Raw genomic sequence first — 24,765 nt, 5'->3', positions numbered from 1 at the left:
ATGATGTTAAACGTTGCTTGGGGTCAAATTGACCCCAAGGATAACATGAGGGTTAAAAGAAATGCTTTCTGTAGTTCTGAATGAGACTTCTGCATCTGGCCAGCTCAATGGAGTTTTAAGCCCCCAACGTCGTCTTCCAGGCAGCACTGCCACCGTCAACTTAAAGGCACCTAATCCTAAACCTAACCCTAACCTTATAGTCTAGTTGCATTTTCTTGAACCCAGAAATGTTGAGTACCCTAACGTTTTATTGCAGAAATGTCATCTATAGGCCTAGTGGATGGATTTCAACTTGGTTGCTAAAAGTTGCACGTTGGGCAATTTGCATAATTAGCATAATAAGATCATTAAAGCGTGAATAGGGTAAAATCTTTCAATTATAGCTATCACCATGTTTAAATATGCAAATGAGGCCCCATCTCAATAAATATGCACTTATTTGCTTACAAACAAAATCAGATCGTTTGAAAAAGCCAGGCTCAAAATTATTTTTCCAAGGGAAAGCACGTATACTTGGGGGTCTGAGTTGGTGAAAACCTTGAAGGAACCCGGTCAGGAGGCAGTGTTAACCTATTACCATTCCAGCCTTCATCATGCCCAGGATCGAAGGATTGAAAGATTTTATTAGAGTGGTTAGAGTTAGACTATAAGGCAGGTGTTGCAGTGAAAAGGACTGGGCTGTTTCACAACAGCTCTTAACTTGCATTGTGTTTGATTGTTGCGATGATAAACTCGGAGATGAATATTGAGGTCCAGCTCAGTCCAGAGGAGGTGGAGGACAAGGGGCTCTGCTCCCCCCATATCTCCTTCCTGGGCGTCGGAGAGGAGAATGTGAGAGAAGAGGACAGTGATGTGGAGGACTCTGGGATAGCTCCTCTTCATAGTCCTCCCATAATGACCTTTGCCAGTAAACAGTCTCCGAATAGCATTCAATTACATGCATTAAATATCACTGAATAAGAACTGAGTGCTGGTATGTCTAGAACTAAGAGATAATAAACATCCCTCTGTCTTAACTGGAATATGAATTGTATACATTGTTTCTCCTTTATCAAAATAAAGCAACCATAATGGGGAAACCATTGTGAATGTAGCTTGTGTTGAAGGTACTGTAAAGCTGCAATTCTACAATTCAAACACTTTTAATCAGTCAGTGAATTACTCCCCATGGCCATCTAGCTGTCAATTCATTGTTTGTACACAACATACTCTGGTGTTTGTACACAGTCCTGTCTCTGTAAATGGAAAACAAACATAGTGGCTTAGATCAAGCCGTAAACAATGCCAACGAGTCAACACAGTGCTTCAATGGAACTGAATCACAAACTGCATCTCTAAAAGTTGCTTTTTGATATTCAAAATGGAGAAATACAATTTCACAATTGCCATTACAAGGTACATGTCATGTCATAATTACCCCAAATTAAATTGTTTTGATGTTATTCATTAATTTGTAGCATTAGAGGTCATCATGTCATCTTGTTCAGTCTTACAAGACAGCCAGACATTGCACAAGAACTTGCCAGAGGAGCAGGCGTCAATGACAACCTGCCAGATCGGTTCCATGTCTAGGAGTTACATAATACAATTGGTATGTTAAAGTGTAATTCCAGTGAAAATTGACTCAAGGCTGTCTCCACAGCAGAAAAACACCCTTGGGTCAATTCCAATTCCAGCTCCAGACTATGGCTGATTTAAACAAACTCTAGCATTGTTTGTGTGACATTTATAGCACAATATTAACAATGTTATGCATAATATTAAGTTGGTTTAAACAGCCTTCATTGCTTTCTAAATGGAAGCATGTCATGTCATGACATGACATCTAGACATTTTCTGTTTGCAATTAAAAGTGAATTATGAGCCTCGTAGCCACCTAGCCGGTGTCGTGGAAAAAATCATCTCTGAATCCTCTTAGCCATATAGCACTCTGGAACCAAGCATCCGAAGGACAATGGAGTCCAACAATGCAGACAGAAGATTCCGAAGATCTTGTGTAATTCCGGTAGCCTACTTTTCCAATCCGATGTGGAATTTTACTCCCAGTCTCATTCTGACCATTTCGCAAGAGATGGTATCCACCTGCTCATTCCAGCAATTCCCGTACCCACTAGTGTCATTTTGCATGAGATGGTCTCCACTTGTCATCACCTCCCCTCTTACTGGCTCCCTTCACCTCATTGCCTTGACCGTTAGTCTGGATTTTTCCAGTAAATGTAATAGAAGAATAATAACCTTAGAATACTATACTAAATGCAGTGGTGTTCATGTCATAAGAATGTGACATATGTCAAGCATTAGCCTCTTTTAGTTCGGTGTATGGAACTTTTAAAGTGAAAATGGCCAATGATTTTTTTTTTTCTTCTGATGGTAGGCTATACCATATATCAGGTTTTGTGTTTGCCAAGTTGGAATGTGGTTTTCCCACAATATAAGGCTTAAATAGATTATTGTTTAACAATAGGTGTGATCCCATCTCAGTAAGGGACCGTTCCTTATTTATAAACGGGGTCACCGGAGGGATTTTGAGTGCTTCTATCAAAAATTGCATGACCCTCCCCTGCCTGCAAGAAAATGTTCAACGACTCTCCAGCAGTATTTCCAAACAAGACATGACCCTCCCCTGCCAATAGTCAATACCTAGCGCTATAGAGCGCTGTGAAAACACATCGATTTAAGCAATCGTTTTAAAAGTCACCCTCTGCTTTCTGATCTTACGCATCACACTTCACCAAGATGGTGGCCATTTCTGTAGATTTACTCACTAATATTGTTGTGGAAACACAATAAGCATGGAAACTAAATGCACACTTCCTGCAACTGCATTAGCCTACTTGAAATAATACTCCTCTAGTAAGTATTCACATCAAATAAAACAATAAAACATTGAGACCATTCAACAAAGCACACTGGGTAATAAAAAATTCAACACATGAACTTGTTGCTATGGACTCGTCTCTAGGCTTCCTCAGTCATTGTAAAGCTGCCGAAGCTGAACATTATCCAAAACTCAATTTCTCAGACGAGCGTCAATTTGGGAGCTTGCTACACTCCTTCCTTCTCAAATGACTTGAAAAGACCGTTTGCACAATTTCACAAATAATCACAGGGACCGAAAAATACCTAACATGCCAACTTTTTCCGGGTTTAGGCCTATCATTTTAACTTTTCCCCGCTGTCTTGCCGTTTTAATATTTTCCCGTAGAATATCCCACACTGTAATACTCTCATAACATTAGTCCTGCATTCTGGCCTGTCTCTGTGTTGTCCTGTTGTTACCCCTTGCCCTTCCAGAGAAAAAGATGTATTCAAATCATCGTTTTGCTTGCTTGAATGCGAACTCAGTGATGTTAACCTAGTAGGCCTATTAACATTAACAAGTTAACGACGTGGTTGTTGTGAGAGCACGAATCATTGGCGCTTGCATCGGCCGTAGGCTATGTCTAAGTGCGCACCTGCCAGGCTAAGAGCCAAAGAAATCCCCCTGTATATTCACTCCAAGTTGGCCTACCAAAACTTACCAACTCTAGCCTACACTGTAGACCATAAACTGGCTATTTATATGACCAATGTATTTGTATTCTACGGAGCCCGGGAGAGCTCACTTTAAGTGATATTTTTTCTGGTCGTGATAATTTGTGAGCACGTTTTCCTTTAATTGAGCCCTCGAATTAATAAAACGCGAGCACGTTTTCCTTTAATTGAGCCCTCGAATTAATACAACGTGACCCCGTTGTAGGCCTAAATTGAGCTCTCGAAATATGTATTTCGTGCTCACATTTAGTAATTCCCGACATTTTCTCACCGCTCGCTGTGCTGTGGTTACCTTATAACCTTGACATGGACTAGGCCTACAGCTGTCTGTAACAGTTCATATTGGTAATGTGATGATAACCGTAGGCAGCTAATTACAGACTTTAGGTGGTCATGGTTTATAGCGGACTTCTACTCTTTGTAGCAGGGGCTGTGGTGTCACCCGCCAGCTATGGAGACCCATAATGGGGAAATTCTACTAGGCTACAAAGGCTACTCGGGCTCTGTTGTAATGACCGGTTTCCTCTATCTCCTGGATTGTTGACTTAACTGTGAGGTCTAGAAGTCAATCGAAGCACATCACAGCGACAAGCTCCCAAACAATTACAACACGTAGACCTACTGTTGGTACAAATAGGCTACTGCGTATTATAGCCTAATACCCACCCAATAATAAGGTTCCCTCTAGCGCCCGATGGGCCTCACCATATAACCCACGCGCACACCAATGATGCACACAACGAGGTAAGCTTTGATACGGACTATGAAACGGGAGACATAAACAGTTAGTCTAGGTCAATTTTGAAAATAAATTAACCCTGAAGGCAAATCATGTTAATTTTTGGCATACAACACTTTTAGGGGTTTTGAAGGGTGCTGAATTCAAATCTTCTGTATGCCAGGCTCAAAAATTTCCCATAATGCCTCAAAACGGAGAAATCCAATATGGCCGCCACCGCCAGGTCAAAATCTAATTAATCACTTATCTTTAGGACTGTACAAGGTAAAAACCTGAATGTAATGTGCTTTTATAGGTTTTCACATATAGGGAATTCAATGCCATGCTCAGATTTAAGATCAAGACTAGAGAAAATGCTTGAAATGAATGTACATGGTTAAAATTGTTGTCTCGGATAACGAATAATTCATGAAAAAAGAGGACCATGAAACAGGTTGATGGCTTTCTGAAGAATTTACTTGAAACATGTTTTTTATTTTTATATTTTAACTATCTATTTATATTATTTATCTGTATTTTAACTATTTATTTAGTATTTGAAGAAAATGCTTGAAACTCTTAAGCTATTACTACTAGATTTGCCTACTATTGAAATATTGTACCTGAGCTTATTGTTTTGATGTCAGTGTGCTATGATGACATGTTTGCCCATCCCACCCCTACCTGTACCCCTACACACACACAAATACCCATATGTAACCCTGAATGAGGCCACACCCTCTACCTATACACTGAGGAGGCACTTTTTAGCAATTATGTTGCTCCTCTCACATGATGCTCAGCAGTAACAGGTAAACTATAACATAATATCACAACAATTTGTTTAGGACCATGTAATACATCTATAATACCATGTGAATATTGTTATGTGAGGATTATGTATAGGCTAACTGAATAATTAATATATCGTAAGAAACTAAAAAAACGTTAGCTAGTTAGCCTTTGTGAATAGGAAGAAGCTAACTAGAGCCTCGACATGAACTGCTCTGAGACAGCAGTTGTTGGCGGGATCTCTCCACCAGTATAGGGCCCTGTGAAGCCTGCGGGACACAGTCACCTTGGCCTGGGAGGGCCCTTGGGGGCACAGACCAAGGCTCAACAGGCACCTCTGGACTGGGCGCATGTGAAGGGCCATAAGGCCCAAGAGGCGAAGGCAGAGTTTCCACTCCACCTGGGCGTGCAACGTGAAGCAACTGAGACATTGAGACGGTTGCCCTCCTGGAGTCCAGGACCATGCCCAGGAAGGTGGTGACCTGGGAAGGCTGGAGCCTGCTTTACTTGGGATTGGGGCGCAAGCCAAAGTCCTGAATGTGCTTCAACAGCAAGGCCACGTGTAGGCGGCATTGCACTTCTGAGGTTGCACAGATGAGCCAGTCGTCTAGATAGTTTAATATCCTCAGCCCCCTCTGCTTCCATGCACCTGGTAAAGGTTCGGGGGGCCAGAGAGATTCCAAATGGGGGGACTTGGAACTCGAAGACCTGACCCTCGAACGCAAACCTCAGGAACTGCCAATGCCCTGGCCATGGGTATCTGAAAATAAGCATCCTGTAGGTCGATGGCAGCAAACCAGTCCCCTGCATTGATGGCCTGCCGCACCCTCGGAACTGTGATGAACCTGCACCTCAGAGACCGGTGTACGTTGAGAGCCCTGAGGTCTAAAATAGGACGAAGGTCCTCTGTGTGCTTGGGTACAGGAAAATAACGGGAGAAGAACCCCGCTTGGGGGTCTGAACTCCTCACTTCCCTTATCGCCCTTTTGTCCAGGAGGGTGGACAGCTCTGCACATAAGGTCTGAGCGTGGGTCATGGTGGAGAGCACCCATGGATCTGCTCCAGCCAAGCCTTAATGCATCGAGCTGAGAGGTGAGGCTGGCTGGCCCGGAGATTGTCAGGAATGACGAGAGCACCTGGAGAGGCCACGGCTAGTAGCACGCTGGCCCCCTGGCCAGCTTGTGGGCGGCCACCCCGCCCCTGGGATGCCTGAAGCCGCTGCCTGAGATCAGTCGGCCCCCAAGACGGATGCCGCAAGGTAGGTGTTGGCTGAGGCGTGAATGCTCTAGGGCACCTAGCGCCCCTGGTACGCCTGCCAAGAGACCCTCTCACCTCTTCTGCACAGGGCCAGCTGTCACGTGCCTGCTGTGGGCCGAACATGGACCCAGGCTCCACCGGCACTCTCAAAAGACGTTCTCTGTCTGCCTGCTGGAGCTGAGATTAAGACAGCCAGAGATGGCGTCTAGCTACTTAGAACTAAGCAAGGAGCGGCCCGATGCCACTGCCTGCTCCTTAGACACTGCAGTGAGGTACACAGAGGCTGACTGGAGCTCTATCAAAAGAGTGGGATCACCGGCACTGCTTTGCAAGAGACCAGAGAGGTGTCGAACATACAGGGACAGAATGGCCGCTCTGTTAGCCAGGCGGCCTTGCATCACTATGGGCCTATGCAGCTTACCCAGCAGAGCCTCCATAGTCCTGCCATTGGCACTGAGGCAGGAGGGACCACCAAAGAGGGAGTTGGGGGAGTTGAAGAGGGGCTCCAAAGCTTGATCCACTGGGGGGAGCGAGCCACAACCTATCAGCCCTTCACCGTGCATGTTGGAAAGCACCTTAGCCTGGCCAGACCACCTATGAAAAGTAGTTGGGGAGGAAAACTGGTGACAGACCAAGTCACTAAAGTCTGGTAGGAGGGGAATAAGCGCCGCCACTGGGCGCTCAGTCATGTCTGTATGGAACCTAGATGCAGAGGCAAGGGGCTTTTCTGGAAGGGGAATATCAAGAGCCCTGGATGCCCTGCCAAGGACCTCCTCAAACAGACGGGCCAGCTCGCCTCCCACGGGGCTGGCTACACAGGGCAGTGCACAAGGTAGCTCCTCTCCCTCAGACGCAAGAACGGTCTCAACGTCCACAATGGCCTCCTCATCTTCCTCCTCCAGCTCATGCGGACTGGTAGAAGGAGCAGGTTGGGGAACTGCAGGCCTTGTGCTAAGAGAAAAAAGTGAGGCTTGTAAGGCTGCTGAGGACTCCCCAAGCGCCCTGGCTACTCTTGCCATCTTCCTTGACGGAACCTCGGAAACAGGAGAACCTGCACGTTTACCAGAGAAAAAACGACAACGGGCTTCCCTTGTGTGCGTAGGCATAATTAAACAATTCATGCACGACTGGGGGGGGCGCCAAGAAAGCATGTTGGTGGCCCAAACACAACACACACTTATCAGGCCATCCAAATGTGCATGATCAGTTAGTGCCACAGCTACTATCTCTCACCAATTCCAAAAGCTTGTAAGGAGATCACCTCCTGTGGTTGCGTCAAGGGATGTCTAAGCCAGCGCTACAGTTGCAGGAAAAGTTGCATGTTATGCATGAAGTCATGCAGCTGCAGCAGCACCTGTCAGAACACTGCTGGAGAGGAGGAGGATGAGGATGATTAGGATAACCTAAGTGTGTAGCCTACCTCTTCATACCAAGAAGTTTAAAGAATTGATTAGAACAGAATGGATTAATTACTAAATAAATAGGTAAATATGCATTATTAAATAAATAGTTAAAATACAGATAAATAGATAAATACAGATAAATAATATAAATATATAATTGAAATATGGTAATCAACCTTGCTTCTAAACATGTTTCAAGTAAATTCTTCAGAAAGCCATCAACCTGTTTCATGGTCCTCTTTTTTCATGAATTATTCATTATCCGAGACAACAATTTTAACCATGTACATTAATTTCAAGCATTTTCTCTAGTCTTGATCTTAAATCTGAGCATGACATTGAATTCCCTATATGTGAAAACCTATAAAAGCACATTACATTCAGGTTTTTACCCTGTACAGTCTAAAAGATAAGTGATGAATTAGATTTTGACCTGGCGGCGGCGGCCATATTGGATTTCTCCATTTTGAGGCATTATGGGACATTTTTGAGCCTGGCATACAGAAGATTTGAATTCAGCACCCTTCAAAACCCCTAAAAATGTTGTATGCCAAAAATTAACATGATTTGCCTTCGGGACTTTAAATAAGCACATTTTCCAAAATCCTGCCTAGTCTAAGTGGCGTTCACGATGCTCAGCTTCTCAGGCTATGTAGCCCAGCTCACACCGTTCGCGATAAACACCACAGCTCTGCATACACTTGGACCTCAACAAACACTCAAAACTTCGGCAAACATTCAGCTGGACGATGATGGCAAGGGGCCTGTACAAACACACACGATCATCTGCTCTCCCACCTACAGCCTATACCTAACGGGGCTATATCCAGGTGCATTGCAATCAATGAGATTCCCTCTACGTCACTACAAGCGACACACCTCCCGACGTCATTCCCGGGGATACCCCTTGACATTATGTTTTTGTGCACACAATTTAATTTCTTCGAGCCCACGTTTTAATTATTCGTGGGTGCGTTTTAGTAGATCGAGATCTCGAATATATTATAACGTGCTCATGTTTACATGTGTCAAGACAATATTGAGTGCACGTTTTACAAATTGTGGCCACGTTTAAGTAGATCGTGCACACAATGTTCTATAACCATGTTCACAAATTGTGCTCTCGTTTTAATAAATCGTGCCCTCGTTTTAGTAAATCGTGCGCTCGTTTTAGTAAATAGTGCACTCATTTAATAAATTGTGCCCTCGTTTTACTATGCTTAAAATGAGAGCTCAATTTAGTAAAATGAGCTCACACTATAGTAAAACGAGAGCACAATATAGTAAATTGTGCACACGATTTAGTAAACCGAGCGCACAATTTAGTAAAACGAGCGTACGATTTAGTAAAACGAGTGCACAATATAGTAAAACGAGCGCACATTCTCTCAACATGCAAAACATTTTGCGATGACCCCTCTAGGGCTCCGTAGTATTCTGCTTTATGAAGCAGAATTACGCACTGCTACTTGGAACGCAACACATTTTTGTTGGCAGGAGAGAGAATGACAGCGATTAACAAATTGCACTTGTTGCTGGTTACCAATAAATAGTGCCTAGCCTACTATATATTTTTTTGCAAACAACAAAAACAGAAAGGATGGAGACAGCAAAGCTAGAGATGGGCAGGAACAAGGTCAATTGGTAGAAATGCTTGTCAAAACGTTAGGAGCTGGATGTGTGGATGAATGAAGCACAAGTATGCTTTATAAGCATGCACACTGTTTAAAGTTAGGCTAGGCTACACGGTAAACTAGCCTACAAGTAAACCAAAGTTAGTTAGGGCTGGATAAAGTTGACCAAATGGATATAGGCTGTTAGGCGTGAATAAAGTAGGCTACTTTGTTGCTCCAACCCTTCCAACGTTAATGGGGACGGATGTTGACATTTTCCGTATTTTGTGTGAGAAACCCGGGAAATCTCCCTTATTTTCATTGTTTAATATTGACAGAGCTATGGAACGAAAGAGAACGTTATATGGCGACAGAAATCAACAATCAAACAAGCCACTTTGATTTTTTGCTGTTTTCATTCATACAAAAGATGGGTGACCCCCCCTCCTAGAAAAAAAAAGTTAGGTGACCCTCCCCTCAACAAAAAATAAAAAGACATGACCCTCCCCTATTTTCCTCCGGTGACCCCGTTTATAAATAACGAACGGTCCCTAAGGGTTCATATTTCACATGCCAATAGCAGCTTTCTTCCTCTGAGTACCTTAGTTCTACCTTAGTTCATGACTATGTTTGTGGGTAAGAGTTGAGCTTGAACATGAGGTTTAATAAAGCAGAAAAAAAACATATTTATTGTATTGTACAATATGTATGCCAGCATACATAATATAGAAAATTATTCACATTTGGAAATAATTAAAAGTACGGACCTACACACACTGCGATGTATATTTTAAACACTATTTTCACATCATTTACATTTGCCAGTTGTCTGACATTAGGTTCACTTCTTAAAGTGCTGGATTTGGTCAAGTTTGTTAAGCTTTATCAAAACACCTCCGACTGCTTTCCATTACAAGCAGATGAGTAAAGGTGCTGTAATAATTCACAGTCTGGTTCCATTTTCTGTCATCAGTTTACCCAACTGGCTCCAAGAAGGGAATCCCCTACGTTTCTCACATTCACATTCCTGAGAGAAGAAAAGAAGATAAACTTAAGAAGTTAATTTAGTATTCTTAACAAGTAGCATTATTTCTTCACATAATGCTACATGAATAACTAGGCCTAGCACTTACAGTATGAATGCATATTGTTGAATTATGGGGAACTCATGTTCACTTCCAATTTCAGGCTTTTTTGTGCGTAACTCTTTCTACTGAGTCATTGTGTTATGCTGTGTTATTCACCCATCTCCCAGTCACAAGCCAAACACAGATTGCATTAATCATGCATCAATAATATTATCCTCCCACTCACCTTGGCAGGTGTTTGTCTCAGTTGAAAAAGTGAACCTTTCCCGGGCCGGGCTCAGTGATCGGGCTCGTGGGCTGGGCCTCTGTCGTGTATGTGAAGCGGTCCTGCAGATAGCGGTTGCCCATGCCCATGATGTGGCTGGGACTGTGGTGCGACAGGCTGGCCACCCGGGCCGTGTAGTCTAGTGTGAAGGCCAGCTTGACCAACTCCGGCGCCACCACCTGGTCCTCGACAGGCTGCACGGGCGTCTCGGACTGCACATACTGGTCAGCCAGCTGCTGGAAGGAGCCGTAGGTCAGGCCCTGGAAGAAGCTGGTCAGGCTGGGGCTCTCCTTCATCTGGGAGGCAAAGCAAGACGGAGGACAGGGTAAGAGTTTGTCTACAGAGTGTGCTGCTGCACAAGCCCAGACAGGTCCCCATAACTGTGGTCTCTGAAGACAAGAACTAGTGCAATGGGCGTAAATAAATGTGAAAGACAACACCAGTGAGCTTAACTACAGCATGAACAGTTCTTCGTGGAAATCGGGTGAAGATGGCCATAAATACAAACCTTTGCATCCAGGACATCCCCTTGCTGTTTGATAAGGGCTATGAGCTTGTCTGTCACCTCCTCTGTTGACACTGTGAAGAGAGAAGGAAACACTGCTCTCAATAACTCTGACACAGCATAGCTGTTATAAGACACACAGATTCAATTCAATTCAAATGTATCAGTTGTAGTGAAATGCTGTGAAATGTGTACCAACATCTCTGCAGAGAAGGTGTACAATTTGAAAAAGAAATCAGTTCTCAAATGAAAGTTTTGATTGCAACAATTAGCTAGTTCACGCACCAGGGTGTAAATAGCACACATTACTATATACAGTACACCAGGGTCCGAATAGCATCCATTTCTAATTATACAGTGATGCAAGTGATTGCACTGCTGGTACGAATAGCATAGGCCACACAGCTGAGCTATTCACACCCTGTGACAAAACAACAAAACATGTTGCTCGTTTTTTTTTTATTACAATGTGTGACCAATATGCCAGGGTAAATGCACAGGGGTGCAAATAGCATACACTGATATTTGTACCAGACAGAGTATTAATAGAACACATTTCTGTGTGCACCTGGGTACGAATAGCATTCACTTCTAATTGCACCAGGGTACAAATAGCACACACTGCTAATCGTACCAGGGGTGCAAATTGCCTCACCCAAAAAGTATAAGTTTGATCCCGTCAGGGAAATTTGGTCTCTGCATTTATCCCAATCCGTGAATTAATGAAACACACTCAGCACACAGTGAACACACAAATAATCCCGGCGCAGTGAGCTGCCTGCAACAACTGCCCCAACAAGTGAAGCGAGAGGTGTGGGTGATAATCATGTCTGACCTCCCTGAATGCGGTCCCTAAAATGAGTCAGCGGATTTTGCAACAGCACACCAACAAACACAGTTATGCAGTGTCTATTTAAAACTATGTAAAACATGATGTGCAATAAACTAACAGTTTGAATAACCGAGGCTACTTTGGACAGTCTTCATACTTTGAATAAACAAATGACAATTCCACACACACACACACACAAAGCTTGATGCGCCTCTACTTCAAATCTGACTTCGCAACTTTCACTTGTACTGGAGTAATATTTGGCAAGGTGTATCAAAACGTTCACCTAATGAGGAAGTGTGTAGTATAGTGTGTTGAGAAGTTACTTTTTTCATGTCTCAGATGAAACATAGTTTTTATCTCTGCTCTTTGCCAATAAAGATTTGAGTCTCACAAATGTCTGAGGTGTAGTCACAAGCTTTCGCTACTGAATGTGGCCAAAGTGGTTGAGAAATGACAGTCTGAGGAGCTCTAGCCTATAATAACGAGCTAGCTAATAAAGCAATACAGACTTATTGTAAAATGCCAATAATGTAACATGCAAAGGCAAAAAATACTTACAGCTCTGAGTGTCCGTTTCAGCGGGTAGTACGCTTGGAGCAAGAGCCACGTGCTCCTCGGAGGGACTGTCCATCACCTCAGTCACAATCTTCTTCAGCTCATCAGACACATTCTCATAGTACGAGTCTGTGGGATCTACTCTCTGGAACCCTGTGATTAAAACACATACATGTCTCAGTCAGTCATGCTGCAATGAGGACACAGGTGCATGGACATCACTCTAGTTTAGAAGGTACTGGTCAAAAATGCCACCCAGCTATTGTATCAAATCCAGTTGGAGATTAGGTAGACAGATAGATAGATAGATAGATAGATAGATAGATAGATAGATAGATCATTTTCAACATTTGATATGTTGTCTATGTCCTTTTTGCTGCTATGTCTTTTTGCTGCTAAATATGGGTTTACGAGACTTGTATATTATGACATTCTGTTTTTATTTGCATTTTACACAACGTCCCAACTTTTTCTGTTTTGGGGTTGTACAATTAGGTACTGTATTTATCAACAGTTGCTTCAGGACACACCCACAGTCCCCCAATAGTATTTGTACAGTAAAGTAAACAAATGACATTTGAGGGATCAGACATCTATTGAAGAAAGATGCATAACATCTCTGGAATGAAGAGGATTAGCTTGATGTTACTCGAAAGCACATCTGAGCAAACCTACCATCCACCACCAGTGATGGGGGTCTGCTGATGGAGCGTCCATCCATCGACAGCCTCAGAGACAGTTTCCTGTGTGAGCGGCGTTTTTTGGTGGACTTCTTGCGGTGCAGCGTGACTTCCTCTCCCCTGGTCTCCACAGGCTCCTGGGGTGGGAGCACAGATTTCACAGGGCTGGGGTCCCGTTCATCGGTGTCACTATCGCCACGTGAGAAGAAGCTGCGAATGCTCTTCCAGAAGGAGGACTTTGGCTTCTTAGTTTTAGATTTTCTTTTCTTCTCTCTTCTTCTCTTCATTTCCTCTTCCCGTTTCTCTGTGGAGGACTCCAGGTCTAAGACTGCTGTGATTTCAGGCTCTGCTGTCTTGCCCTCAGGAAGAGCTGGCTTGGAACTTTTGGAGAGTTTGCTGGGTCTCCTGCCCTTGTCCCTGAAACTCATCCACCTCTTCTTAAGCGTGTTCTTCTGATCACTGGCTTTCTCATCTGTCAACGATTCACAGTTAGGCCTGAATGCTGCAATGGGAAGCTCCTCTGTGTCCACCTTAAGGGGTATAGACGTGTCACTAGAGTGCCTGCAGGCCCTCTTGTTCCCCTCTGGCAGTGTGACCCACTTGCGATGCTTCCCACCAGGTCTCCTGCCATTGGATGGTTCATCATTGAGGCTCAGGCTGCGTTTAACATACACTTCCAGCAGACGGGAGGTGTCCTGCTGGCCCACATACAACAGCAAGGGGCCCGGTGTGCAGCTCTCATCTGGTGTAGACATTTGACTAAACACAAGGGAGGGGAACAGCAACCACACGATCAATCATTTATCAATCAATCACGCCCCTGCATGACAAGCAAAAGATGAGTAAATTATGAAGAACGCATTCAATAAGTAAAAGCCAACATACTGAGCAATCCTATCCATAATCCATGTTTTCTTTTAGCGCTGGTGGACAATCTAACACCTACAAACAAGCTTGTTTGAAGGGTTTCAGTCACTGCACCAAAAAGTCCATGGGGAGACAGTCAGGCAAAGAACAACATAAGCTGGGCGTAACGCACGCTTCTCATGAAATATAAACATCTTAATGGTATCTTACTAAGCTCACAACTCTTATAATTTTTTTCACAATTCCTTTCTATTGGTAGGTGTAAGTAATGTATATAAAATATCCATATACTGTATCAAACATCATCACATAATATCAAATAATCACATAATATTGGGCCCACCTTTTCTCCGTGGTTTGTCCCTCTCTAACGTGCTTGACGTGATCACAACTTCAGAAAGACTGAGCATGAAACGTAGCTGCTCAGCAGGTATATCTAAATTAAGCTTTGCACCAAGTTCAGACATATCCAGCGCTAATGCCGCGCCCTCGAAGGATCGGATAACCAACCATAGTTCCTTTATCTTGTCACTCTGCGTAGGAAATATGCGCAGTCGCGCGCATGTGAATGAAAATGTAATCTAGTCTCAGGTGAACTAATACGTCGCTGGTTGTTTACGGTTTCAGTTGACAAGGCTCTACAAGAAGGAAGTAGATGCATATTCATCGCAGAGCCACGCCTACGCATAAACAATGTGCACAGGACAGGAATTGTGCCAGTATGTCACAGAGACTTATCATACACATACAGAGTTTACTGGCCAATACTTAAAGTGTGGCAGCTACTTGTTTTGGAGGTAACCTGAAAACCCTTAGCAAGAGTTGTTAATTGCATTATTATACATAATCAGTGACAGGGTATCTCTAAATAGCTACACAATTCATGATCATCAGTGTCTCATCTTTACTGAAAATCAATACCCAACAATACCAAGGTAAAAATATAGTTCTTACTTATTTGAAACTGATACAATTGTCTGTATTCATCATTGTTCAGTCTGTATTTGTTACTAGACTTCAGTCTATAAATAAATAATAAAACCAATGAAAATAGCATTGACAAAAATGACATTTTCCCCTAATAGTGTGTTGCACAACATGTAGAGGCAGTCACTTTCAAGACATGCTCTGTGTACTGTAGCTCTAAATGAGACTTCTGCATCTGCCCACTCTTCCTGAGCAAACTGCTTCAGACATCTCAAGTTTGAATGGTGCCTTCTGCAGGTTACATGTTGTAGCTCTTTCCAGAGACATTCAATGGGATTTAGGTCTGGACTGAGTGAGTCATCCTGTTTTTGTGAGCTATCTTTAACCCACCTAACTCCTAAGGCGTCATTAGTAACATCTTCGCTTTGCAATGTACTGACGCATGACACGCGACAGGTAACACGCTTCACTGACTCATTTTACAATAAGCAATGTGTTTACGCTCACTCTGAGGACTTGTACCCAGCTCGCTGATCAGCCTCAGGCCAACACACACTAATGGGACCAGGGGTGCTGCTAGATAAACAATAATTCTGGGCCCTCTTATAATTATAAAGTTTTTTTTTTTTTAGGGGGGGGTCCTAACCCCCCCTCCCACCCCCGCTACTGGCCCCCCTGAATGGGAGGACCCTGCAGCTTTGATCCACGCATTAGTTTGTTACATTCGTTTTTGTTAATAATCACTAGTGAAATAACACATGTATATATAACAGTTATCTATTACTTATATTTGTTTTTGGGCCGTATATGTCTCTTATTTTCCTCATTGTGGCTATTTTTAGCCAATCATTTAGCTAATGATATTCGTTTAAAATAGTTTACATTTGTTCTACATTTCTTATCCATATGCTTATGTTCCACATTTTTTAAAAGAAAAGCAAGCAAAAGCATCTTTGGGAAGGTGTCTAGCCATGGTCATGAAGTGTTTTAACAGGGATCATGCAGGAGTCTATTGTGCATGCAGGAGTCAAGAAGTATCAATGCATACACCCCTCCTTTTCAAGGAAGGAAGCAAGTGATCACGCCAAATGTTACAGCTTGATCAGGTAGATTTGGAATAAATTACCTGATAAGAGCCTGACACTGTAGTTGTGGCAAATTTTCCGGTTAGAACACCATTTAATTTCAATTTACACCAGTTTTGTGTCCCTATGTGATGGGAAGATTGTTATGACACACAGTAGATAACAGATAACTCTCCCTGTGCCTTTCCCTGATAAGATAAACCAAGAGCTCTGTGGGAATCCCCGCCAGGTCACCACATTTCTGAAAGTCGGAAACCTGCCTATAGAGAATATGAGGTTCCCTTAACAATGACACATTACAGTAAACGACTGAAAAGAAGGCTGTCTGAGAAGCATCCATTGTTCAACTGTCTCAAATATGTGTGATAAGACAAGTGAAAGCAAAACGTGCCTTGTTAGAAGGCTCACTAAGTCCTACAGGACTTAGTAGTTTGTTTATGGCCTCTTGACTCTTATGGTTTTACAATACAGTGGTGAACGAAGTACACCAGTCATGCAAAGAAATCTAAAATAACATTTGTTTCACATTTGTTTTTACTTTTGTTTTTTTTTTTGTTTATTTTGTTTTCCAAACTTAATATATTTTTTGCATTTTTCGGCATCATAGTTTCCTTGTGTTTTCTGATGTATTGGTTCTCTATTTTGCGTATGGTCCTTTTATTGTGCTTTATTTTCAACTGAGCTTGATGTTACTTGCACCTGTCTCACTTTAGTACTTATTCTTCTATAGTTAAATATGAGAATGTTTAAACATTTTAAATATTGAATATGAGGCTGATGGAGTTCAATAATCAAAATTCAACCACTAGAGGTCAGGAAAGTACAATATAGAACAGCATGGGAAGATAGGACATAAAGACCTTTTGTGGCACCTTTGACATAATTGTGCAGTTCCTAGCATCCCAGGTTAAGTGTAAATAAGTGAACGTGAGTAACAGCATTACATACAGTAGCAGTGTTGAGAACAATTTAAACTTAGAGAACTGTCTCTGGATTGTGCCAGAGGAAGATACTTTAAAGGTGCAGGATTGCACAGAAAGTCACGTTGTTTGTGTTTAAAGGGACACCAGGCAACGTTTTCGTGTTAATTAATCATCTTCGTAAGTTGGTATATGGTTAAATTACTCATTACGGGGCGAATGAAGGCTCTCTCGCCTCTCTCTCTCCCGCCCCTACTGCCTGTAGGAAGAATATCCCACTTGCAAGTTCAGTGTATCCTACCCGCCAACCGAAGCAGGATCAGTTTACAGCACAGAGGCAGGCTAACAAAACGCTAGAGATTGTTGCAAACGTGTGTATAATGGCAGAGCCGGCGAAGAAGCAGCGAAAACCCTTGACGGAAGACACAAACAAAAGGAAAAGAGCTTCAGACCAAGCGAGGGGGAGTTTCTTAGAGAAAAAGCATCAGGCTTGCCTGGTGTCCCTTTAAGTTTATATTTCAATTTATTAGCAGACGCCTTTGTGCAAAAAAACATTAAAATTATATTTTAACCAAGGACCAGCAAAACACGTCAGAGAGAGCTGACCCAAACCTTCAGTATTCCCGAGTTTTGTGCAAATAGGGTTTTGCAGGCAGGGTTTTGTGGAAACTTGCTGCCCCCACTTGGTTTGTTTCCAGTTTTCAGAGCCTGGGCTGCCTACAGAGACTGTTTTTTTTACAGTGTATTCATGGAATGGGCAGATAGTGGTCGTGAGGAGATGATTGCTGAATGTGACAAAAAATGTTATGTGTTTGAAATCGTGTAAAACCTTTAATATGAAAGAGTTGTGAAGAGACAGGTAAAATCAGGTGATAGGTGACAGCCTCTTTCTTTCTGTATTTCATGGTTTGTCTTACAAATATACAAATAATACATATATAAACAGAACAAAACATGCCTCGAATGTAACAATGCCCTCATACACACATACACACACACACACACACACACACACACACACACACACACACACACATACTGTACACACACACACACAGCAGTATGTTGTTCTGGTGGTGGAAAAACAGCATTTATGCTTTCATTTTCATGGACTTCACATTTTCTAAACAACCAAGAGTCAAATTTCAGGGCAAAGAATTGAGGGGAAATTAAGTGATCTTTTGGATTAACTACTCCACCTCCAGGAGTGTCTTCTTCAGATATACACAGGAGAGTTTCCTGGTGCTGTGGGAAGGGGACTTCCCACAGAGGCCAATTAACAACATGACACTGGATACAAGGTTCATGCACAGTTGCCTGGTGGTAGACGCGAACGCTCCGCTTGTTGTAGCAACTTTCCTTCATGGTACCATGCACATTGCCTGTAGCATTCAGTATGATCAAGAGCATGACATACTCTTAACAGGAATATATTGCTCAAACAGTGAGCATTTTCCAGTTCTTTTTCATGTTGAAGAATGGCAGGACAATCTCAAGGAAATAGCTCTGAAGAACATACAGTCCCACCCCAGTTCCCACAACATGTCATTTTATTTAGATAGATAGATAGATAGATAGATAGATAGATAAATAGATACTTTATTGATCCTCAAGGGGAAATTCAAGAAGATATTTACAGTAATTGTCCACACAGAATCCTCAACTAAATTCCCCTAACAGCTGATACTTCTGTGATGATCTCACCTCATGTAGCATGAGCTAATAAGGCAAAAGGGTGAGGTGGCTTCCGGCAGAACTGGTTGAGATACACCTGTATTTACACAGACCGCTCACTAGGGGGCAGTTTAGGCAAGAGAGCAGCTCCACGGAGTCTCGTATGCACTAGTACAGTTCTCAAACTTTTCACAATTGGCTCTCCAAATACCACCATTATGACTGGTATTAAAATACAATTCACATATTGTATTTTATTGGCAATTTAACATATTGTATATTGTACATACTGTTTTGTGTAATTTGTTGCTGGCAGGTGCCATGGAAGCTTCACTAGTCAAGTGTGCTGGGCTCATTGTCACCAGCTTCAGTTTCTGCTCGACATATTCACCGCACTTCTCTTTCTACTTCCTGTTTGAAGCCATGATTGCATGAATGTTTTTGATCCATCATGTTTGCTTACTTTTCCTTTGCTTGCCACCTTGTCAACCATTTGCTTAATGCTCCTGCTCCATACAGTTAAACTAGCCTAGTAGGCTTTTTGGCCCCTATTGGCTTATATAAAAATCAATATAGCCTACTTTTTCCATGAAAAATAAAAAATTGTTTAAATTTAACTTCATTGATCGCATGGTTAAGGATTTTGAATTATATACAGTATATTCTGATATCATCTGAAGTGATTATGTCACCTTTATTAAAAAAAACATCTTGGACACTCAAGGAGTCTGCGTACCACCAGTGGTACCCATACCACAGTTTGAGAACCACTGCACTAGTAGACAGTTGTATCCAATACATCACTTTTGTACATTGGTGATTTGCTCATTTTCACAACATATTCAGGGAGCACCAGAACATCAAATTCTGCTTCCCTTCTGTCACCCCTGCTTTTCATCCCTTGGAAATACTGACATGTGTAATAACCTGTTTTCACCAGTCTGCTGCCTCAAAGCTGCAGTTGGCAAGTCTCACAGATTGAGGGGACTCTTTTTTTGAATGCAACTCTCATGCCCCTCCCCCACTACCACCGAGCACCCTCTCATCAAGTTTGTGCTCGTCAGTGCGCACCAGACTGCACCAGACTGTGATTGACAGTCAGATCTGACTCTGATTGGACCAGAAGAACCGGGAGCTGTGGATTTTTGTAAAACAAATAACATGCTCTAGGTGGAGGTAGAAGTGCGGGTTTTTTTTCTAAAACCGGCTGATTTATGTTGTTCTGTCAGAGCATAGTGTTGGTTTCAGTGAATATGATCAAAAAAATCTTGCCAACTGCAGCTTTAAGTACTTCAAGGTAGACTCAAGGGGCAGAAAGGGTTCAAAAGGCACAAATATGCAAACTCTGACATTATAAAGACTGCAAAGAAAGGCTCTTTCTTGATTCTCATCTTGTACCACGCAGGTGGGACCAACACAGTGGCTATGCAACTATACTTACAGTACTGTAGAGTCTGAGTGAGATCTTAAATGAGCCCACTTGGTGTTAAATTGGCTGTACACACCTCTGTGATACTATTGGATAGGGCACATTGTTTGTATTGATTACCTGTCAGGGCTGTGTTTGCTTGTCAGTAGGTGGTAGCCCTGTTATTTTATGGAAAAATGCTAGCACAACTAGAGCATAACAAGTCCTGAATGGATTTTGTTTTTGGCTGCTCCTTATTTTCTTATGTGTCACTTTTGATCTGTTGGTGCGCTGTGTCCAAATGGGCTCCATCGGTCTCTGGTCGGGCCCTAATTGTTTGGCCTTGGTCTGTGATGTATGGCCACAGGCCCAGAATCAGCCCAGTCTGTACAAACAGCCAGCAGCGTGGAGGGTATTCACTCTCACTTGGATATGTGCAGCAGGCTGAGGTTGATTTAGACGCATTTACAGGCCCCTGGGGTAATGAGTGACAAATGTAGATGTTCATGGAAGCACACTGCCGCACCCCAGCCAGTGGTTAGTCCGCAGAGGGATGCGCTGACTCTCTCCATGAGGCAAATGCAATTAATTTATATCAATTTGTACGTGGAAAACCAGTCTCTGCGAGAGGCGAAATTAATGTGTCAAGCCTAAGTGTATCAGAGGACATTATCCTAATCCTATCAGTGTTCGCGCGAGGCTCTGTACCAGAGGAGAGGAGAGGACTCTCTGGACTAAGTCATGAAGAGTAATGTCAGCACTACCATAGCAAGGCCCAAGGAAAGAGTTTCTTTGAAAAGAGCGAGCCAAAATGAAATGGCTTACATTCCCGTCCACACCTAGAGAGGCGCGGTAGGAGAGTGATATGTGGAGGAAGAGGATTGGTAGACTTCAAAAGGTAGACTTCACTTTTACTGGAGTAATAGTTTACCAAGAGTATCTCTATTTTTGACTCAAGTACATGATCTTTGTCCACCACTGACAGTTGGTGGTATCCTGTGAAGAACCTCATCAAATGTTGGTTTTTTTGCACATCTAGAAGTAATTATTGTAGTGATGCTTTTTCAAAATCATGTAGTAGGCCTATCAGAAGGCCCATTCCTTAATCCAGCCGAGGTCGACTTGTTAACTGATAATGTGATGAACTCATTACGCTCAACCCTTGATTCAGTAGCACCACTCAAAAAGAGAATGAGAAAACAAGTAAGGCGTGCTCCATGGTATACCACACAGACAAAAACACTCAAACGAACAGCGCGTAAACTTGAACAAAAATGGCGTACCACTAAATTGGAAGTTTTTCGCCAAGCATGGAAAGATAGCCTTATCACCTACAAAAAAGCACTCAACGAAGCCAAGTCAACTTACTACTCCTCGCTGATCGAAGAAAACAAAAACAATACAAAATTTCTCTTTACCACAATCTCCCGCCTGACGAAGAACCACACCGAAGTAACCGAATCTATCCCTATTTGCCTAAACAGTAATGACTTCATGAACTTTTTCAATGACAAAATTGAAACAATTAGAGATAAGATTAATATCCAGTCAGTCTCACCAAATATTTATACTCCATTGCTGAACGGTAGCGAAAACATAATTGAATCACAGATGAGACGAACAACGTTGAATTCATTTACACCTATTGACATATTAGACCTCACTTCCACAATCTCTTCATCAAAATCTACAACTAGTCTACTAGATCCTATTCCTACTCATCTTCTGAAGACTGCTCTTCCTTTGTTGGATAATGCTTTGCTCCAGATTATAAATAACTCACTGCTATCAGGCCATGTACCACAGTCGTTTAAGTTATCTGTCATTAAGCCATCCCTCAAAAAGCCTACCCTTGACCCTAACAACCTGGCCAACTATAGGCCTATATCTAATCTCCCTTTTTTGTCAAAAATACTAGAAAAAATAGTGTCGAAACAAATTGGTACCTTCTTGCATATGAATAAAATCCAAGAATTATATCAGTCTGGTTTCAGAGCTCACCACAGTACTGAATCAGCCTTAGTTAAAGTTTTTAATGACCTCCTCATCGCTGCCGATAATGGACATATATCAATATTGGTCCTCCTGGACCTCAGTGCTGCCTTTGACACCATAGACCACAACATACTACTCCACAGGCTTGAACATTCGATAGGCATTAAAGACTCAGCACTCGCTTGGTTTAGATCATACCTTTCCAACCGCAGACAATTTGTACAGGTTCACAATGAACCATCTACCCAGACTATGGTAAAATATGGGGTGCCTCAAGGCTCAGTACTAGGGCCCCTGTTATTTTCTCTCTATATGCTTCCTCTAGGCTCAGAAATTAGGAAACACGGCATTAAATTTCATTCTTATGCAGACGATACACAACTATACCTTTCCATAAAACCTGACGAATTGACTCCGTTAGCCAAACTTGACACATGTATACGAGACATAAAGACATGGATGACAAACAATTTCCTGCTTTTGAACTCAGATAAAACAGAAGTCATGGTTTTAGGTCCTAAAAAGATGAGGGATATCCTATCCTCATCACAGGCTACATTTACTGATCTCCGACTATCCTCATCCACATGTGTTAAAAATCTAGGAGTTACAATTGACCAAGACCTATCACTAAGTAATCACATAAAACAGATTACCAAAGTTTCATTCTATCATTTAAGGAACATTTCAAAGATAAGGAAGTCTTTATCCCTACCAGACGCTGAGAAATTAATCCATGCTTTTGTCACCTCAAGGATTGATTATTGCAATGCTCTATACGCTGGCTGCAATAACACCTGTCTAAAGAGCTTACAGCTTATACAAAATGCAGCTGCTCGCACACTCACTAGAACTAAAAAATATGAACATATTTCCCCTATCCTGGCATCTCTACACTGGCTGCCTGTTAGAAGTCGCATTGACTTCAAAATATTACTTCTAACATACAAAGCCATTAATGGCCAGGCACCAGAATATATTAAAGATCTCCTAGTTCCATATAACCCACCCAGACCGCTACGATCACAGAATACTGGCCTTCTTGTAATTCCAAGAATCTCAAAAACTACAGTAGGAGGCAGAGCTTTCAGCTATCGCGCACCCCTCCTCTGGAATAATCTTCCTACCTCAATTCGACTAGCAGACACCCTCCCTATTTTTAAGTCTAGACTTAAAACATACCTCTTTACTGCCTCCCATAGTTAGGTATGGTGCGTGGAAATTCACCCACCTCAGGGTTTTTTGGAATGGACCACCCTGCTGAGTCCTCGTGTGACTGGCACCCCAGTCGCACGTGCGATGGTGGTCACTGACCATACCTGCGCTGGTGTCGACTACCCCTCACCATGCCTTAGTTATGCTGCTATAGCATAGTGCTGTCATGGACTTTTCATGTGTCACGCCGTACAACCCCCCCCCTCTCCTCTCCCCCCTTCTCTCTCTCTCTCTCTCAACTCTCCCTCTCTTGCCTATTCCCACCATGGTATACTGTAACAATATATAGTACTACTGATTACTTATTGACATTAACCATTCTGATTTTCAGTAATACTAACCCACTCTACATCTCTCTTTCTTCCCCCTTACTGTACCTCACTTGTGAGGTATATCATCACCAGCCATCAACCATCCGTGTGTTGGCCCTCCTCTCACCCATCTCACCTGAAGTCCCATCCTCGACTGCCCTATTACTGCCCCCTATCTGGACTCCTGGCCCGTACAGCCTAGCGACCCACCACCAGCCTATGACAACTCTGCCTGGATTACTGGCCCATCCACCAACCCACCACATGCCCCTCGGAAACTCCCTTCCCCTGGACAATCCCAATGCTGGACTATTGAACTTTCTGTCACTAAATCAGGAATAACGAATTACCATAACGGATACGTAATCATCCCACCTCTTGTAACTTTCAGCTCAAGTGCTTAACACCATGTCTTATTCTCTACACCCGACTATCATATGCATTTGTCATGTATACAGACCTTACTGTCATGTACTGACCCTAGGCAGATGGGTCAGGCCCTTGAGTCGTGGATCTGCTCGAGGTTTCTTCCTATATATATCTCCAATTCTAGGGAGTTTTTCCTCGCCCCTGTTACCCATGGGCCTCTCTCTTGCTTTCCTTTTCTTCCTTTCTTTCCTTCTTTCTCTGATTGCCTACATTCTGTAAAGCGCCATGATACATGTGTTATGTTTTGGCGCTCTATAAGCACAATAAATTGAAATTGAAAATACCAACTCTGGTGGATAAGTCTTATTGCCATGATGTTCTGTGTGTGTACACAAGTGTTTATAGTTATGTATGAACAGCTGTGTGGTATATGTTAATAGTTTATTATTGCTGTTAGATCACCGCATCTTTATACTGTTATGACTATGGTCGTAACTCATTTTAAACACCATAAAATCTTAATGAAGTTCAATGTGCAGTGTCTGGTGGAGGAAAGATAAGAATGAAATATTTCTGTTTATAGAAAACATGTCTGCATACATCACAAAGACAACATCATACCGTAAGTTATTATATGCAGCTTTTTTATTCAGTTATTCATTTGACATTAATCTAGAAATTGAATTATCATATAGACATTGATATAAAGGACTTTAAAAGTGCCTGTTTGGATTACCGAAAAGCACTTT

The 24,765-nt window shown here is 42.5% G+C and overlaps 1 protein-coding gene across 3 annotated transcripts; it reads right to left on the bottom strand.

Moving 5' to 3' along the window:
- Positions 1–9,978: 9,978 nt before the first annotated feature.
- LOC143103857 (uncharacterized) lies at positions 9,979–14,689 on the bottom strand. 3 transcript variants are annotated; one of them, XM_076267702.1, is made up of 7 exons: positions 14,456–14,689; positions 14,131–14,220; positions 13,241–14,004; positions 12,569–12,718; positions 11,179–11,249; positions 10,632–10,966; positions 9,979–10,344 (listed from the first exon to the last, which is right to left on the bottom strand). In XM_076267702.1, the coding sequence occupies exons 2-6, from the start codon at positions 14,145–14,147 to the stop codon at positions 10,649–10,651; spliced, it is 1,320 nt and encodes a 439-aa protein (XP_076123817.1). In that variant the 5' UTR covers positions 14,148–14,220; positions 14,456–14,689; the 3' UTR covers positions 9,979–10,344; positions 10,632–10,648. The 3 variants fall into 3 exon arrangements, with proteins under 3 accessions (XP_076123817.1, XP_076123819.1, XP_076123818.1); XM_076267704.1 differs by lacking the exon at positions 14,131–14,220 and having other exon boundaries at positions 13,241–14,065; XM_076267703.1 differs by lacking the exon at positions 14,131–14,220 and having other exon boundaries at positions 14,456–14,688.
- Positions 14,690–24,765: the final 10,076 nt, after the last annotated feature.

The sequence above is a fragment of the Alosa pseudoharengus genome, unplaced genomic scaffold, assembly GCF_046254945.1.
Source record: "Alosa pseudoharengus isolate Yale_2024_CS ecotype anadromous, Long Island Sound unplaced genomic scaffold, YU_APseudo_1.1 YU_APseudo_1.1_scf_5, whole genome shotgun sequence".
Classification (NCBI taxonomy): Eukaryota; Metazoa; Chordata; class Actinopteri; order Clupeiformes; family Clupeidae; genus Alosa; species Alosa pseudoharengus.
This window is presented reverse-complemented; position numbering and strand designations above follow the sequence as displayed.

Excerpts from the sequence above, each read along its gene's own strand:
- LOC143103857 (XM_076267702.1), bottom strand. Across the intron at positions 12,719-13,240 it reads CCCATCACTGGTGGTGGATG|GGTTCCAGAGAGTAGATCCC; the intron begins GTAGGTTTGCTC and ends TTTTAATCACAG. Across the intron at positions 11,250-12,568 it reads TGAAACGGACACTCAGAGCT|TGTCAACAGAGGAGGTGACA; the intron begins GTAAGTATTTTT and ends CTCTCTTCACAG.